This window comes from Adiantum capillus-veneris, chromosome 21 (genome assembly GCF_014529385.1).
Source record: "Adiantum capillus-veneris isolate H3 chromosome 21, ASM1452938v2, whole genome shotgun sequence".
Lineage (NCBI taxonomy): Eukaryota > Viridiplantae > Streptophyta > Polypodiopsida > Polypodiales > Pteridaceae > Adiantum > Adiantum capillus-veneris.
The window spans coordinates 103,089,191-103,109,374 of record NC_140951.1 but is presented as its reverse complement, the minus strand read 5'-3'; the positions used below and the strand labels follow the sequence as shown (position 1 = coordinate 103,109,374).

The 20,184-nt window shown below is 40.5% G+C and overlaps 1 protein-coding gene across 1 annotated transcript; it reads left to right on the top strand.

Annotated features, from left to right (window-relative positions):
- The first annotated feature begins 15,110 nt into the window (after positions 1 to 15,110).
- LOC147431452 (uncharacterized) lies at positions 15,111 to 15,796 on the top strand. Its single transcript, XM_086494581.1, has 2 exons — positions 15,111 to 15,269; positions 15,356 to 15,796. Exons 1-2 carry the CDS (start codon positions 15,174 to 15,176, stop codon positions 15,689 to 15,691), a joined length of 432 nt encoding a protein of 143 aa, XP_086350707.1. The 5' UTR covers positions 15,111 to 15,173; the 3' UTR covers positions 15,692 to 15,796.
- Positions 15,797 to 20,184: the final 4,388 nt, after the last annotated feature.

The window sequence follows — 20,184 nt, the reverse complement described above, 5'->3', positions numbered from 1 at the left end:
TTGAGGCCTATTTCGGTTCCAAAGGCCCATTTTCCAAAACTCATTGCGTTGCTTAATGAAAAGATCAAGATGGCTATTTTGGAGCCTTCTTTTGCTCCATATTCAAATAGGTGGTTCACAGTTCCAACAAAAAATGGTTCTTTATGCTTTATCAAGGATATGCAACCCGTCAATAAGGTTACAATTAGAAATGTGGGTACAGGGCCAGTTGTAGATGAATTTGCACAGGCATTTGCAGGAAGGGCAATATATTCTATGGGAGATTTGTACTCAGGGTATGATCATTTCAAACTAGCAATGGAAAGTAGGGATCTGACTACCATGAGGACACCTTTGGGCCTAGTAAGGATGTGCACCTTACCTCAGAGAGCAACTAATTCAGTTGCACATATGATGAATGGTATGAACAAAGTCCTACGTGACTTCATATCTCAAACCACAATGCCTTTCCTTGATTATGTGCCAATCAAAGGATGTGATATAGGTGATATAGATGTGTCTCTTGACTCAAGGGGGTGCCGTAAGTATGTGGAAAACCATATCAATGATTGTGATAATATCTTTTCAAGGTTGGAAGAAGTGAACCTTACCTTGTCTGGCCAAAAGTCAGTGTTTGGGTGTGAATGAAGTTCTTATTTTAGGACATATGTGTGGGCCATATGGTAGAAGGCCTTGTCCTACAAAGATTGATGTAATTCAAAGAATGAGAGAGAAATGTATAAATGTCACTGAGGTTCGAAGGTTCTTGCGTGCATGCATGTTTTATGTTATCAAGATTTCGCATTATGCATATGTAGTAGAGCCTTTGTATCAAATTTTGAGAAAGAACCAAAAGTTTCAATGGGAAGAAATGCATACCCATGCCATGAGAAAATTAAAGAAGTTGCTGCTTATGTCTTCAACTTTGAGGAAAGCAAACTATGAATGTGGAAGATATGTAATTGTGATAGTGGATACTAGCCCCACAAGAATTGGATGGGCGATTGGAAAAGATGATGATGATGGCAAGCGGTATGTGGTGAGATTTGGAGCAAAAGTCCTCAGTACTTGTCAACGCAACTATCCACACAAAAAAAGAGAGTTATGGGGAGTAGTCACATAGCATTGAAATGTGACAGAGTATTTGATTGGAGAAAATGTAATTGTGGAGACTGATTGTCTACCCCTTCTTGAAATGATCACAAGCTGCTCAACTCCGGACATTGCTATGTTGAGATGGATTTCCTACATAAAGTCCTTGAATCCAGAATTTAAGCATATTTCAGGGAAAGATAATCCAGTTGCAGATATGCTTTCAAGAGCAAGGTATGAAAATGAAGAATACATGGTTGTTGAGGCGATGATGTAGGCACAAGGTTCTACAATATCTCTCATGCCAAGTGCTTGTCAAATGCACTTGAGTCATTTACAAAGGACCTATATCAAGGTGAATGGTTGCTCATTGGACGTTATCTGAGCACTTTGACAAGGCAAGAAGGGTGGACTGATCAACAGTTCAAAAGAATACGGATATTGATACTTTATGAAAGATGGGTACTTATGGAAGCATCCAAAACAAAAGAAATGGAACGCCGTTGAGGGTCGTGAATGATAAGGACGATCAAAATGAGCTTATGAAAAAGTTTTATGAGAGTCTTTATGCTGGATATAGAGGTGTATGGGCCACCTTTACTAAAATGAAAGAGAGGTACTGGTGGAAAGGTATGTATAAAGATGTATCTCACTTTGTGGAGTCTTGTGAAACCTATCAAATGTATTCAAATGTACATCATCGTGATGGATTGCACCCTACTTAACCATTGGCCATGCATTACAAGTGGGTAGTAGATCTGGTTACAATGCCATTGGGATTATGGCAAATGGGATACATAGTGCTTGCACGAGAATACTTAACCAACCATGCTGAAGGTCATGCTCTAAGAACAAAAAGCACAGAAGGGATATGTAAGTTCCTCTTGGATGATGTAATTAGCCGTTATGACTGTATTGGGAAAATAACAGTGAACATGGGTGAGTTGGATGCTGACAAAGCATCCGATTTTTTCTCTAGATTAGGCATTAAACTCGCTCTCACTACTGCATACAATCCTAAAGGGAATGGTAAATCAGAATTTGGGCATCCTCCTATCATTAAATCTTTGACTAAGGTGTGCAAAGGTAAAATGGGAGAGTGGCCTAGGTTATTTCCTTATGCTTTATGGGCTCATCATACGACTCATAGCTCAGTTACTGGTTATATGCCTTTTGAGTTGATGTATGGTCAAAAACCTATAATGCCAATTGAGGATGTAATTCCCACATGGAATGTATTGCCTTGGGAAGATGGAATGAGTAGAGAAGACCTTCTTGCTTTGCAGATACAACAATTAGAAACAAGGCCTCAAGATATTGAGATTGCAGTAGCATGATTAAAAGATGCAAGGTTGAGGAATAAGGACAGATTTGATAAAAGGCACAAGCTCAGACCTAGAGCTAATGAGGAAGGTGATTGGGTGTTGGCGTCTGATGTAGTCTTGATAACCAACACTCAGCGATAAGAAATCTTTCAAAGAGATGGTTTGTCCCTTATGTGGTTAAGCATGTACATGGAAATGCAACTTATACATTGCATGAGTTGGATGGTACAGAAATGAAGATTGCCATTGCAGGGAAAATAATTAAACTGTTCAAAAGAAGAGGCAATACAGATCCCTTTGTCTCGCAAGAAAATGAAATTGAAGGCTCTGATAAACATGTTATGGATGAAGATGAAGAAAGATATAATGATGCACTGGATTTCGCTGCAAGTGATGACGAAATTGATATGTATGTTGACTTAAATGAAGACTGAACCTGCAAAAGATATCTGTGGCACATGCTGGATGATGTGTAGTTTCAGAGGGTGTGGATGTCATACCGTGGCACCTTTATAATGTGAAACTAAAATACCTACCTCACTCTCAATTCTTTTGCTATGTGGGACCAAATGGTATGATGTACATAGTGTGATACATGCAAAAATAGATGTCACGTCTGCAGCTCTGTATATACCTTGCCGAAACAGCGAGGACCTGGACGTGGCATTGATGATGTTTTATCACATTAAAATATTCCTATTTTGCTCTATAAATGTACAAATGTCAAGTGTATTGAAGTGGCATGCTCGTTTTCCCTAGAAAGTTCAATGCGGGCGATCTTAACCAAAAATAACAGGTTTCATGCGCGGACGTAAGAGATGCATCCAAAGTTCTTGCTAAGTGGGAAAATGAGGTTCAAGATGCAATTTAAGCCCAATGGGATTTTTTCTCAGTTTTAGGAATTTTTCCCGGCTTGTTTGGGCTTTTTACGAGAAAAAAGGGAATTTTTGGGCTAAAAATGGTAAAAAATGACCCAAAATTGGTCAAAAATGGCTCAAAATGCCACATCACTCACTATGCCGTCACTATGAGGAGTGAGGGAACATTTTAGAAGAGCAATATCAACACTATAAGCCCCTCTGTGAAGGGATACAAAGCCTGTACTTAAGGTATGTAAGTGCAGTCCCGTGCTCTTCCAACCCTGTATTCGAGGTTGTGAGGCCACCAATTAGGGTTTCCCCTCATCAAATACCTAATTGGAAATAAATAATTAAGTTCTAAAGCTTCCATGAAATGGATAAAATGGAGAGTTGAAGTGTTTATGTAGGGGTTTTATCAAGGAAAAAGAGCACTACAACTGTGTAATTGGCAGTGAGGCTACACCAAATCATCACACACACAAGAGTTTTGAGTTGACATTGGTTCTTTTTCTAAGAGAAGCTTTCATGGCTGGAGTTTTGTTATTTTTTAGTGTATTTTTGGCTTCAAATCTTCTACGCCTTGCTTGAATTTGCTACAAATCCTCACAGTCCGAGGCCCGACGCTTTCCTAGTCACACTATTGCATACTTCTTGGCAGCGGATTCGAGTGTCCGATTTGGACTTATCTACACAAGGGAGGCTACACATGACTGTCTCTCATGAAAGAGGGCAGCCCTTTTGGCTTATAACAGGAGGCCATTTCAGCACACATTTCACACTGTGAAGTTGATGCAACAAGGTGGTTGTGAGGTGGTGAGAGTGAAGCAAGGCAGGAGCTCTATTAAGGGTATAATCCCTTTGTAACCTACTTCTTGTTTGAAGTACTAAAGCCATTAGCTTGCTAATTTCCCGTGGATGTAGCCCACATTGGGTGAACCACGTATATCGTTTGTACTCTCTCTCTCTCTCTCTCTCTCTCTCTCTCTCTCTCTCTCTCTCTCTCTCTCTCTGTGTGTGTGTGTGTGTGTGTGTGTGTGTGTGTGTGTGTGTGTGTGTGTGTGTGTGTCTACTCTATAATCTCTTGTGTGTGAAAATTATCTCTCTCCATTAAGTAATCTAATTAATTATCTACTTAGCTACATCATATTTCTTAACAACTGGTATCCGAGCAAGGTTTGATCGTAGATAAATTATCTCAAGGAAAGGATTCTTTGAATTGAGTGGGAGTAATGGCAGAGAAAGCGAAGCTTAAGATTGAGAAGTTCAATGGCAAAAACTACCAACATTGGAAGATGAAGATTGAAGACTATCTCTACCAGAAGGACCTCTATTTGCCACTAGGCGGCTTGCAAAGAAGCCTGCAACGATGGTAGATGAAGCATGGATTGTCCTTGATCGAAAGGCACTGGGAACAATTCCACTAAGCTTGGCGTCAACGGTGTCCTTCAATGTTTCGAAGATGAAGACCACGGAGGACTTGAGGAATTCACTTGATGACTTCTACGAGAAACCATTGGCATCTAATAAGGTATTTCTCATCATGAAGCGCTTATTCAATCTAAAGATGACAGAGAATGGTTCAGTTGTAAAACACCTAAATGACTTTAACACAAACATAAGTTAGCTTCGATCGGTGAAAATAAATTTTGATGACGAACTCCGAGCTCTCCTTATATAATCATCTCTACTGGATAGTTGGGACAGCCTTGTGATGGCTGTAAGTAATTATATTTCTAGCACAAATACTCTTAAGTTTGATGATGTTGTGGGTGTTCTCGTAAGTGAGGAAATGGGAAGGAGAAGCACAGGACAATCATCAATTGCTGCTGAGGCAAGCTTTTCCATGCATGGGAACCCCCCATATATTTTCGCCCTTTTACCAAAATATTTCCTATTATATAAGTTACTTTTGATTTTTTTTTCTTCTTTTTCACAAACGTTTTAGCCTTTATTAAATAAATAAGACTTATGCTAATCAATCACGATGTAGCATAAATAAGTAAGATTTCTTTGTTGATCTCTCTTTTGACCTTGAATATTAAATATATATATTCTAAATTACATTATATATTTAGTATTTTCTAATATATTTTTCATGTATGTATATTATTCCACCCTATCAAATATTTTATTCACTAGTTTTCATTTTCAAACCTCAACCCCACTTTCAAATTTCAATAATACCTCCATCTAGATGATTGCCAATCTTTTCAAAACTCTTGGTCATGTTTTCATACACATGAAGGAGCTTACACTTGAAGGCAAGAGAGAAGTCCACTCAAAGGGGACCACCGAAAGACTTTTGCATTCACAAATAATACATTATTTGGCTGAATTTTTTAAGTAAAGAAGAACCCCGAATCTGAAGAAACGTTTAACATGAAAGATGTAGCTCGTGATCTCAACTTTTAGCTCAAATTTTTTCAGAATTTTTGGAGTTATGAACGCGGAGCTATGATTTTTATGGTGTACCCCAGTTTTCTCGTGTAATGGTGACAGAGGCCATCCCCAATTTTCTTCCCTCTAGAATGGCTATGGTTCTACAAGTCTTCAAGCATGATTACAAGAGACAAGGATCTTTTAATGATGTCTTGGCTAGTCTAGAGTGATTCTATCACCATTTTTGGAGGATCCATCCTCATCAACAAATATCCACCTTCGACAACCTCTCTTATAATTTTCTATCCTCTCTCTTCTCTCCCTAATAAGCTTATGTCTAGCCAAAGCTAGACTATTGTAAATATTTCCTATCCTCTACATCCTACCCACATTCTCTCTTCTTCTCTCTCTATTGACTCTGGTATTTTAAATAATGAGGAGACAAGATGGGAGCCACAATCAGATGCACCCCATTTTCCTAGTCACCAGAGTGGGACACTCACTTCAATTATAAATATTGCTAAATCCTCTCCTCCTTCCCTATATAAGGAGGCCATGAGAGCTCACCAGGACAAAAAAAACACACACAACATCATCAAAGAATACACTATGCATTGTGTGTGCGTAGTGCACACACACACACCCACACCATCACTATCACCGCAATCACCATCCTCGTCTTGAGCATGACCTCTACACCCTTGGGCTATGGAAGATGAAGGGCAGCTAAATGAAGGATGATAGACATAACCCTCGTGCGAGTTTTCGCCATAAACTCCCACCTATCCGCCATGTGATCTACCACTCTCTCCCTTCTCATTCCCCTACCCTATGCTCCCCATTTCATTGCCTTATTCTCTAAATAAAGCTTGAGGTTTTGTGAGTATGTTTTGCTGCAATGTTTTGCCCATGTGAGATGTGCGGAATCGCCACCTAGTCTTGTGTTTGGAGTGAGCTTGTGTATGTGTGAAGGGTGTGCGGATTCGCCATCCTTCTGTGGTGCCTAAGTACTAAGCCGCAATACCACCTCCCTCACTCTCTCTCTCTCTCTCTCTCTCTCTCTCACTTGATCTCATTTTCCTTCCTCTTCATCATTACTCCCAAGCATCCATCTCTCTTGGATGAAAACTTTGTTATGGTGGTGTGTTGTTTGCGTCCTAGCCGCTGAAGCTAGGTGGTGCCCCCTGTTTGCTTTACCATGACAAGCTCGAGGCGCGCCATTCGGTCCCCGGTGTTTTAGAGACCGTCGGGGTTCGGGGTTCGGTTTGCTCCCTTCACTACATTGTCAGTGGAAACAAGAGGAAGGCCTAAGGAGAGGTTCAAAAACCAAAAGGGTCGTGATCACTCAAGATGGAGCAAGTCACGCACAAAGTTAGTTCTTGAATTTTGAAATTGCGGCAAGAAGGGCCATGTCAATAAGGATTAATTTTGGGTATGTATATTTGGGAGATGATGAAGCTTGTAAAATTGTCGGCAAAGGTATACTTTGTGTCAAAACTGCTAATGGAAATGAATGGAAGCTTAAAGATGTTAGGCATGTTCCTTCTCTTTGCAAAAATTTGATCCCTACATGACAATTGCATGATGAAGGTCACAACATTGCATTCAGAAACAAATGGTGGAAGATTGCAAAGGGATCTTTGGTGGTTGCCAAAGAAGAAAAGGTTGGTATACTTTACTTGTGTACTGTTAGCACGCAACCTTCAGCCTGTGCAGCAACTACAGAAGTCAACAGTGCAGTGTGACACTATTGGCTTGGGCATTTGAGTGCCAAAGGAATGCAAATCCTTAAAACAAAGTAGCTTCTACTAGGTTTGAAAGAAGTGGACATAGAGTTCTGTGAAGATTGTGTTTATGGTAAACAAAATAGAGTGAAATTATAAAAATTTGGAAATGAAAGAAAAAATAAAATACTTGAGCTGGTTCATTCTGATGTTTGGGGTCGTGCAAGTACACCATCACATGGTGGCTCATTGTACTATGTAAAATTCATAGATGATGCGACTAGGAAACCATGGGTTTATGTAATGAAGAATAAATACGATGTGTTTTCTATATTTCAAAGGTGGAAAGCCTTTGTAGCGAATAAAACACGTACTAAGGTTAAATGCCTCAGATCCAAAAATGGAGGCGAATATTGCAGTCAAGCTTTTGAAAGTTTTTGTGCTAGTAATGGCATTCGGAGGCAAAACACAACCCCAAGGACACCTCAATAAAATGGCATTTTTGAAAGGATGAAAAAAACAATCATGGGGCAAGCGCGAAGCATGCGGCTAGATACAGGCCTACCACTTGAGCTTTGGGTGAAAGCAGTAAATACATCTGTGTACTTAATCAACCGGTCACCCTTAACGGCATAGGATGGGGGAGTTTCAAAAGAGGCATGGACAAGTAAACATATGAATGATGCATTCCTCAAAGTGTTTGGATGTGAGGTTTTCATTCACATAGATAGAAGCCTAAGATCAAAGCTAGATGCAAAGTCCAAAAAGTTTTTCTTAATTGTCTATGGAGAAGGTGACTTTGGGTATCGCCTATGGAATCTTGAAGATGGTAAAATCTTTAGGAGTAGGGATGTAATTTTTAACGAACAAAATATGTACAAAGATTAATTACTTGTTGGAAAGAAGACAAACAAAAGAAACATCTAATGAGTATATGGAGCTTAAGGATGGTGAAGACTCAAGGACTGCAAACGATGACAATGTGCAACAACGTCAACCAAATCTCTCAACCTATTCCCCGAAGATCCACAAGAGCAAGTAGACCTCCAAAAAGGTTTGTTCCTTCTTTCAACCATCTCTTGATCTTAGATTTCATAGAGCCAGAATCATACAAAGAAGTTATGCATCACAAAACCAAAGAAGAATGGATGAAGAGCATGCAAGTGGAGATTGACTCACTACATCAAAACCAAACATGGGAGTTGGTTGAGTTGCTCAAAGGTAAGCGAACACTTCAAAACAAATGGGTGTATAAGCTAAAGGAAGAAGAAGGTGGGCAAAAAAGGTACAAGTCTAGGCTTGCGGTAAAAGGATTTTCTCAAAAGAAAGGTATTGACTTCAATGAAATATTTTCTCATGTTGTAAAAATGAACTCAATTAGGCTTGTCTTAAGTCTTTTGGTTGCTCATTATCTAAATCTTGAGCAAATGGATGTAAATACGGCATTTCCTCACGGTGACGTAGAGGAAGAAATTTACATGCTTCAACCAAAGGGGTATGAAGTAAAAGGTAAGGAGAAAATGGTTTGCAGATTAAAAAAGAGCTTGTATGGTTTAAAGCAAGCATCAAGACAATGGTACTTGAAGTTTGATTGATGGATTTTGGATCATGGACTCACAAGATGCAACTCGGATCACTCCGTCTACACAAAGAATTCGGGAGATGAGAAGTTCATCAACCTAATGTGTATGCTAATGACATGCTGATTGCAAGTGCTAACATGCAGGACATCAAAGACTTGAAAGATGAGTTGTCTAAATCTTTTTCAATGAAAGATTTAGGTGTTGCAAAGAGGATACTTGGTATAAAGATATCAAGGGAAAGGACGAAGAAGACAATAAAGATCTCTCAAGAAGATTACATCAAGAAGGTACTAGAAACGTTTGGAATGCAAAATGCAAAAACGATTTCTATACCTTTGGTTAGTAACTTTAAACTAACCGAGGATATGTGTCCAAAGACACAAGAGGAGATAGCCTGTATGTCTAAAGTTCCATATGCTGCAGTGGTAGGTTCTCTTATGTATGCTATGGTCTGGACAAGGCCAGACATTGCACATGCAGTGGGAGTTGTAAGTAGGTTCATGGACAACACAGGTAAAGAGCACTGACAAGCTGTGAAGTGGATACAAAGGGGAAAACAACAAATCCTTTGTATTTTGGAGGAACTAATATTTTTCTAGAAGGGTATGATGATGCAAATATGGCAAGTGAAAAAAATACTCAAAGGAGCACTATTGGCTATGTCTTCACGGTTGGAGGCCCAACAGTAACCTAGGCTTCAAAGCTACAGAAAGCGGTCTCACTTTCTACCACAGAAGCAGAGTATGTAGCAATGACGGAGGCAAGCAAATAAATTCTGTGGCTTCACAGATTCTTAGAAGACATTGGATTTAAAGAAGACAATTGTGTCTTGTATAGTGATAGCCAAAGCACTATCCATCTTACAAATAACTCAGCATTTCATTCAAGGAAAAAGCACATTGATGTGAGATATCACTTCATATGCACTCTTTTGAAAGAGGGACATCTAAAGCTAGGAAAGGTGCATACAAGTGAAAATCCTGCAGACATGTTTACAAAGGTGCTCAACAAGGAGAAGTTGAGCTTTTTCTCATCTTCAATTAGCATTCCAGGATAAGAGGCCAGAATGGAAAACAGTCACAGTTTTTGTTTGGAGATCAATCTCCAAGTGGGAGATTGTTAAGTATGGAGCCTAATTTACCCCTTGTAAATTTTTGTGGTAAAAACGCACATTTATAAGGCCCCCATTATGAAGAGAAGCCATCGTGCATGAAGAAAAATCACTCATTGGAAGCCAAAATTTTCATTGCCAGACTATTCCTTTTCGCCGAATTCAAAAGTTAATTTGTCTTTTCAAGGGCGGCCACACATTGGAGGGTCCGATATGGACTTATCTACACAAGGGCGGCTACATATGATTGCCTCTTGTGGAAGAGGGCAGCCCTTTTGGCCTATAAAAGGAGGCCATTTCAACACACATTTCACACTGTGAAGTTCATGCAACAAGGTGGGTGTGAGGTGGTGAGAGTGAAGCAAGGGAGGAGCTCTATTAAGGGTATAATCCCTTTGTATTAACCTACTTCTTGTTTGAAGTACTAAAGCCATTAAGTGGCTGCTTTCCCGTGGATGTAGCCCACATTGGGTGAACCATGTATATCATGTATACTCTCTCTCTCTATATATATACTCTATAATCTCTTGTGTGTGAAAATTATCTCTCTCGATTACGTAATCTACTCAATTATCTACTTAGCTACGTCATATTTCCTAAGAACTGGTATCCGAGCAAGGTTTGATCGTAGCTAAATTATCTCAAGGAAAGGATTCCTTGAATTGAGTGGGAGTAATGGTGGAGGAAGGGAAGCTCAAGATTGAGAAGTTCAATGGTAAAAACTACCAACATTGGAAGATGCAGATTGAAGACTATCTCTACCAGAAGGACCTCTGTCTGCCACTAGGCGCTCTTGCAAAGAAGCCCACAATGATGGCATATGAAGCATGGATTATCCTTGATCGAAAGGCACTAGGAACAATCCGGTTAAGCTTGGTGTCAATGGTCGTCTTCAATGTTTCGGAGATGAAGACCATGAAGGACTTGATGAAGTCACTTGATGACTTCCACGAGAAACCATTGGCATCCAATAAGGTATTTCTCATGGAGCGCTTATTCAATCTAAATATGGTAGAGAATGGTTCACTTACAGAACACCTAAATGACTTTAACACAAACATAAGTCAGCTTCTATCGTGAAAATAAATTTCGATGATGAAGTGCAAGCTCTCCTTATACTATCGTCTCTACCAGGTAGTTGGGAAAGCCTTGTCATGGCTATAAGTAAATCTATTTCGTGCACAAATACTCTTAAGTTTGATGATGTTGTGGGTGTTCTCCTAAGCGAGAAAATGCGAAGGAGAAGCACTGGAGAATCATCAAGTGATGCACTATCAGTGGAAACAAGAGGAAGGCCTAAGGAGAGCTTCAAAAACTAAAAGGGTTGTGATCGCTCAAGACGGAGCAAGTCACGCACAAAGTCAGTTCTTGAATGTTGGAATTACACCAAGAAGGGCCACTTCAAGAAGGATTGTTGGTCGAAGAAGAAGAAGGAGTCGGAGTCTCAAGACAACAAGCCAACATCGGAGGCCAATGTGGTAGGTAAAGTGGAGAAAGATGCTCTAGTTCTCTTATTAGACAATGTGTCTAATTCCTGGATAGTAGATTCCGGGGCTTCATTCCATGAAACACCACACAAGCAACATTTCCAAGATTACACCGAAGGTAATTTTGGGTATGTATACTTGGGAGATGATGAAGCTTGTGAAATTGTCGGCAAAGGTACAATTTGTGTCAAATTTGCTAACGGAAATGAATGGAATTTTAAAGATGTTAGGCATGTTCCTTCTCTTTGTAAAAAATAGATCTCTATAGGAGATTTGTATGATGAAGGCAAGCAAAGAAATTCTGTGGTTTCACAGATTCTTAGAAGAGCTTGGATTCAAACAAGACAATCGTGTCGTATACAGTGATAGCCAAAGTGCTATCCATCTTGCGAAGAACTCAGATTTTTATTCAAGGACAAAGCACATTGAGGTGAGATATCACTTCATACGCAGATGTTGCCTACGGACATCGCAAATTGTTTGCTTCCACCACCACGTACTCCGCACACCAAAAGCGTGCATATTCTCTTGCCCATGGAATTTGCACTGACGAACGCATGTGAGGGTGATCAAAGGTCATCAAAGGAGTGTCGCACCGCCGGTGAGACGAATGTTGACATTTGGGTGGATGGCCATTTGTACCCTTATGATCCTATAAGCCGTTTCCATCCATCCTTTAATAGCCTTCTGACATTTCTTCGATATCTTGGGAGGGGAGAAGCAGGCTTGCTAGGCTATTGCAAGCGGTTGTGTATGGGTGCAGGTGCTTCTTTGCATATGTGGGTGCATGAATGTCAAGATCTTCCGCTCAAGACGGCGGCATTACAAGATAGCATTGTCTCTTTGGAGAGGGAGGTTGAAACTCTTTAACAACAAATGCAGGAAAAGGATTCCCACATTCTGAAGCTTGCCAACACCATCACATATTTGAAAGAAACACCCCTTGGTGCAAGGGAACACAAACGTATGCATTCATCTATTGAAACCCTTGCACACTCGGGTGGAGCATGCAAACGATGAGTGACAACCACAAGGTGATTTGGTCTTTACTTGAATGATACATTCTTACTTCACACTATTTTCTAACATATACCTTATTGGTTGCTAGAAACTTCATCCAGGAGGCATGCGGTGGAACAAGCCAAGATGATGAATCAACCTTCTCACTAGTTGTTTCAATACCGATGATGTGAATTACCCGCATTTCAAAAGCAATCTATGATACCCCATTTTGCGGGCATGGGGTTTGAACCCGTGATGTCACCCATGAGAGGCGCATGCCCTAACCACGTCGCCATGCACGCGTTCTGAAGCGTGGGGGCCCTAGTTTACTTAAAACATATAGCGGCGGTGCCGAATGTAATCTAGGGTACCCTAGAGTACTTTTATTACAAAAAGTAATCTACGGTACCCTACATTACTTTCGGCGTCGCCACTGGGATCTACGACCCACAATGCCCCGTAGATCCCACCCTCCGATGCCCATGTCACTTAGTCTTGAGCCCCCCCCCCCCCCCCCCCCCCCCCCCCCCCCCCCCCCGCCCCTTCTCACTAGGTAGGAGGCCATTAAGAAGTGTAAGACTACTTTGTCCCCCTACTTTTTTGAGGGCATAGAGTGTGTCCACCACACTCCTTTAATTGGCTGGCCTATAATTAATCTTAATCCCAAAGGGCCCCTAGAGGGTTCATATTTTTCCTAATGGTTGTAATACACTCATGGGGAGAGTTATTCAATGGTTCAAGGCCTAAAGAAGTTTCTATGCTAGAGTCACAACACAATTTAGAAAGAAGCAACATGGTGTCTAGAAAGATTACAAGTGGTCCTCACTCATTTTCGCCTTCCTCCTAGAGGGGATTTTCGTGAAGCAGAAATTGTATGGTTGGCAAGGTAGATCTACCACTCCTTTAAGCCAAGGGTTGGCATTGAGGAAAGCATGTACAAAAGGCTCAATAAGGAGTGGAAGTTATAGTGGAGCATCAAGAAATGGACTTACAGATTCCTATTTGTCTGGGCATACCCCTTAGAAGTCAAACACGACACTCTACTTTGGCTCATACTTCACAAGGGAATATGGTGTGGAAGTAAATCTCTCGGGATAGGTATGTCTCTGATGGGAGTTGTTCTAGATGCTGGATAACGGTTGAAGACATTCCCCACCTCTTGTTCTCATGTAAAGATAGCATTTTTTTTCTCTCTAAAGTTCAAACATGTGAACAGGTTTGTGATATGCAGGCCACTGCAGCCAAAGATCTCCTTTTGGAAAATTACAAGGGTTTTGATATTCCCTTGTAAATATTTGGAGAAGGATTATCCTATGGATTATTTGGCTCTCGAGGAATGCCTGCATCTTTAACTCCACTGCCAGCCAGCCTCTTGTTCTTCTTATGGAACTAAAGAGATCCTCAGAAGCTCTATGTCGGGAAATTAAATTTTCAGATTTAATGCTGACTGTTTTGTCCCTGCAATGCAAAAAAGTGTTCCTTGGTCTCAATGGAGTGGAAAGGTTCCCTAGTATTTAGCCTTAAGGCTTAGGATGAGAGATTTATTGTATATGATATGACCTTTCTAGTTGGGGTGACCCTCCCCCTACCTCTGAGTCTTTGTATCCTTTTTATCTTCCTTCATTAATTCAAAGTTTTAAGAAAAAGAGGGAAGTCGTTGCCAACCATTTGCATGTGTGTGCGTATAAGCTGGAGGCAGATCCTCGACCATATAAACAGTACAAAAATGAAGTGATCAACGGGGGAGGCTTAATTGATCAAACTTCATTAAGATATATCCTAAGTCTGATTTCCGGACTTCGAACAACCGTCCTACTCTTCTCCGATCCAATGCACTATCCAACCCGTCTACCAAACTATATTGAGTAAATTTATAAGGCTACATAATTCACAAGAAGATTTAGAAATTTTCGCATGTTCGAAAACGGAGTCTTTCTCAATGTTTTTCATACAATGCATAACACCATGAGCTTCTGCTCGAGAGGCACTGCATACCTAGCTAGCTACGATTACCACCAGCCTCCCCACCGGACCGCCGTGGGTCCGCCGTGGGACCCCCAATTCTACCTAGCCATGTGTGCGGCGCCTCCCTCACAGAAGCTCATGATGTTGAGATAAGTCCCAATGTGGGAAATATTGTGAGAATTTGTCCAAAACTTCTTGTGAATTTTGTGTCTCAATAGAGAAAAATAGTGTAGAAACCAGGAAAGGAATCTTATACGTAATTTGGAAAAATGATTTTTCTCGAGCACTGGCCGGGACCGGGATAGTGGACAACGGGCTGCAGTGTGATGATGGCCACGCGCTGTCCTTCATCCGTACTGACTACTACAGTATTACTACTACAGACACGGGGCAACATTGCTTGCGCAGCGAGCTGTAAAGTAGAGCGTCGGTACTGACTCGTGACGTGTAGTAAAGTAGAGTGGACTGTTAAAGTAAAGTAGAGTGTAGTAAAGTAGAGTGGCTTTGGGCATCACCGTACAAAACAGAGAAAATGTCATTTTGGGATGGAGCGACGTAGCAATTCAGAAAAGATCTTAGCTCATTTTGGTATAAAAAGGGCTGGTTTGGCTACGGCAGGAGCAATTCAAAGAGCTAGGTGATTTTGGAAGATTAAGGGACGGAGCGATGGCAGTGCGAGTCGCTAGCAGTATGGTGCTGGCCACGATGGCAATCATCGGGGCTTTACTTGCGGCTTCTGTCCCGTATGTCGGTGGTGAAGATGTAAGAGGAGAGAGAGAGAGACAGGGAGAGAGAGAGAAGTGGCAATTGTTCGTTTGATATTGTGTTGATTGCATAATTGCGTGCAGTGCAACTTCTCCAGCAGCTGCGAAGACATGGACTACGATTCGGGGTATTTGACCGCCACTTGCAAGAATTGGAAAGGATACCGCCTGCAGACGAAGCTATATCTGAATAATGCTGTGAAAAACAACGACGGGAATCTGGAGTGCCCCAGATGGGGAGGTGGCTTCCTCAGCACATGCACCGACATAAGTGTGGATGGCGCCACGCTCACCGCTACTTGCACCAACGACGACGGTGACTCCGTCCAGTCGTCAGTCAACCTTGACAACTGCATCAAGAACGATAACGCCAGCCTCTATTGGTGCGGTATATTCTCGGCCACCTCCGACATCATCTAATTGTAAGAACACTGCATTGTAATTACTCTGACGTCGCCGAGTGAGCTCTCCATGGGGAGCTCCTCTTTTTGCAAATAAACAACCATTTGTACGTGTTGAATTCTACTATCTCTCTCTCTCTCTCTCTCTCTCTCTCTCTCCCCTTTCCTCTTCTACGAGGGTCGTACACACAGTTCGCGCATTTCATCGTGTGCAGTTTGAAATAGGAAAAATTATCAAAATACCCCTCTAATTTGCGGCAATTCCCAAAACACCCCCAATATTTAGTCACAAATTCCCAAAATGCCCTTCAATTTTTCCAAAATTCCCAAAGTACCCCTGGTCGCGAGATTAAATTTCTTGAAAGACGAAAAAATTTGTAGCTTTTCATAAGAAGATTGATTGTCTATCAATCCAAGATGCTAAAATTAGCATTTGGGTATGTTATGTAGGCTTTGGACATGAATTTCTTCATTATTTTTAGACATAATTACCCTATTTGTGACAAATTACATGCTAAGCACTCAAAAAAAGATCTAAATTGTCATAAAGGAATAAAGATTAGAAAATGTTGTAGTCCACCCAAAATAGATGCAAGGGTATTTTGGTAATTTTTGAAATTTGAGGGGTATTTTGGGAATTCCACAAATCAGAGGAGTATTTTGGTAATTTTCCCTTTAAAATATCCTAAAAACGTAGGTTCACTTTCATGTGCATCAGCTAATCCAAAATCCCGACAATATTTTTGCACGTTACTCTGAAATTGAGCATGACAAGACCTGCAAAACATCTAACATCTCAATACTCTCGCAAAGATTTTGACTAGTTGATAATGTACATGTAACTATACACCAACGTCCATGTTGATAGTGTATATAAGTGTACACCAACCTCATCGTTTCTTGCTACAAGTCTCTTGAAGTACATGGTAGTGACATTTATTGTGTTTGCTTCGCACTTGCATATTTGGGGCTCCTAGCCCACTATATGTTTGCTAAGTAGGTCACTATGTGTAATGATCTATGCTGCACATACAATCCCACATGACTTGGTAGCTTGTATAACCATATTGCCTTGAAAGTTGCCTTTACAATTTCCTATTATACTTGGTTGCTATACTAGGCAAAACAATAATGAATTACTGCATAGTGCTCAAATTGTGAGCACCAATCTCAAATGTAAACTAATCCACTATCGTGTCAGGTGCTGTTTGAAATACTTTAAGCCCGATATTTTATATCCTTGCAATACTTCATCTACAAGGAAACATGAATTGCACAGAACAATGTGTAATATTATGCAGTGACTCTCATAGTATGTCAAGGCACTTCTCCGAGCCTGTCTTGTAGGTAGCTCCATTATTTGACTTATCACTCCATTGGCAATACCATACATATGTACACAATGAAAAGAAACATAGAGAGAGAGAGAGAGAGGATAGTGCAAGCATCCATCATGAGAGATAGGGAGAGAGAGAGAGAGAGAGAGAGAGAGACAGAGACAGAGAAGGACAATGGCTCAAAGAGAAGCGAACAAGGTGACAATACATAGGGTATTACTGTACACATATACCTACATGTATGAGAGAGAGACATAGAGAGGAGACAAAGAGTAGTGTTGTGGGTGTTTGTGTGAATGCTTAACTCAAAATGGTATGTTATTGAGACTGATACACAAGCTAAGATAAAAACCTTCCAAATATTTGTCAAGTTTCCACAATGGCATGCAGAGACAGCTCTACGTTAAGCTAAACGTCTTACGCGTGCCATATTGACACTTTTCCCGATGTCTGTGTGTTTTCCTGTGTGATAGAAAAGAATTTTAGTAGTGTGGTTCAAATTAGAGCCCTTGCGTGCACAATGGCACGTGGATTTCATTCTATCATTCTCATGCACCATAATGCCACTCGGGAGAGAGAGAGAGAGAGAGAGAGAGAGAGAGAGATTGTTAGAGTGCAATCTTAGAGAGAGTGAGAGGGAGCTAGAGAGAGATTGTTAGAGTGAGAGAGAGAGAGAGAGAGAGAGAGAGAGAGAGAGAGAGAGAGAGAGAGAGAGAGAGATTGGCTTATAGTAGTTAAATGGCAAGAACAAAGGCAACTGCGAGGAAGGCAGGGAAAGGACCAGGTTTGGCTGCTAAAAAGAAATACAAAGATCTGCTAGTAAAAAGAAGAGACCAGGGAAGCCCATGAAAATCTTGAAAGCTCCAAGGATGAATAAGCTGCAAAGACATATTAGAGTGTTTAAGGAAATCAGGAAGACTCAGAAATGTATTGAGCTTCTAGTACTAAAGATTCCATTCCAAAGACTAGTTAGGTCAATATGTGAGGAAGCATGTTTTGGTACCATGAGGTGGAAACCTGTTGCACTACTAGCACTATAAGAGGTAGCAGAGGATTTTTTGTTGGAATATTTCAAAGACATAACAATTGTTGCAGCACATGCACACAGGGTAACGATTATGGACAAAGATAGTGAAACTCTGAAAAGGGTAAGGTGGAGATATGATAAGCTACTCCAGCCCAATGAGTTTATAGATAATACAATGAAGGAAATTTTGCTTATTCCTCCATCAAAGCTAGAGGCGGTGAAAATTGTAGAAGTCACCCACGATGTGAATACCAGGGCTAGGACTGAACAGAAAATCGGCTTGCAGAGGAGTTAAATAAACTGAAAGAGAAGGAAAAGGCAGCACATGCTATAGAAGGAGAGGTTAATAGCTACCACATTGTAACACACTAAATCGATCTCAGAAACAGCAAAATGTTGTCATCTATGGAGGAAGGATTAATAGTAGATATACAGCTAGAAGATGGTATAAGAGGACTTGCATTAGATTCTACGGATATCAATATATTGCGGGATCCAGATGCTCAAATCACAGATTCAATTGTATATATCTTTTTGAAGTAAGATGCTTTCACTAGCTCTAACATATTTTTATTCAGCCTTGAGGCTAGAGACTAACAACATTAAAAAAAATTGTAGTTTGATAAAGATCCAGCTACCTCCACAATGCCATGCCAATATATATATATATATATATATATATATATATATATATATATATATATATATATATATATATATATATATATATATATATATATATATATATTGGATTCCCAAATTTCTCCCTTTATCAAAATGAAAATACCCCTATAGGCACATTCAAGAAGTGGCTTCCTCATTGTCCAATGCTGCAAGTAACAAACATAATTTCTCCATATGAGAGGAACTGCCATTGGAGCCTCGTGTGCATTGAACTTGACAAGCTAGCTGTCTGGACACTAAACTCAATATGAGGAACGCATCCAAAATTGAGACTGTGAGTATTGATAATTATAAATTGGTTCTATTTTTTATAGACAATGGAGTTATTGTGTTGGGTTCATACGAACTCCTCCTACTTGCAGATGCATAAAAAGACTATTGCACACATATGGAAGGCTATGTGGGAATTCACGATGCCTTTATAGATTGATGGCAACTTGTGTGGATGGAGATGCCTCCTCCATGTTGAGTTTATACTGTAGAGCTTTTTTGCATCAAAGCCATTTATGTCACAGATATGCATTTTGCACCGCATTACTATAACATTGTGACAGTTTGGACCAAGTTGTGTCTCAGTTCCTTTTTGTTTTCACTTTGTCTTTTGCAGAGTGCATTGGAGAAGTACACCATAGAGTATTTGCACCGATACCGTGCAAGCCTTATCCAAAACCGTGTTGGATGGCCACGTTGTAGAGTTAATGATGATTGTTGATGAATTGTAGCAAACAGATTCCATAAGGGCAACTGAGAAAGGAAGAGGAGGGAGGGACTTCCAAGATGAGAAATGATGCAAAGGTAGAGTTTGACAAGGAAAAAAGTCCAAATGAGGGGAAGCCCACACAAGAGCAAGATCACACAGATCAAGGGACTGAGAAAGATCACACAGATTGAGGGATTGAGAAAGAAATAAATGTTAAAACTCCCTCTGCACTTGGAGGGTTTCAAAAGGATGAAGTTTATGCATAGGGAGAGGCTGAAAAAGAACGCTCTAACCCTCAAGCAGAGCATACCTCTCCCACACCTCCACCTGTTGAGCTTAAAAATCAAGAGTATTTTATTCCTGACACACAAACAGATCATAGCATATTAGAAGAAAATCTAGGTGCAATGGATCCCTCAACACTAGAGACACAAGAGTCTCGAGCAGAAGAAGAATAAGAGAAGACGGTCCAGGATTTCAACACTGCACAAGACAACCTTGATGGAAGGCAAACCCAATATGGACCCTTGCTAGACATCCCTATGATTGTTTTAGTAATAACCTATATTAAAGCATTAGGAAGGGAATGGGGTCTAGGAGGGCCTTTTAAAATGCCACAATATTATAAAAAGGAATAGGAAATGTACAAGTAGAAGGTTGACATGTGTCCCAAAATGGTGGGTATGGCAGAGGGCTGAAAGGATTCCAAGAGGATTTTTTTTGGGAGAGATATGAACGTCCATTTTATTTATGGAGTGTAGAAA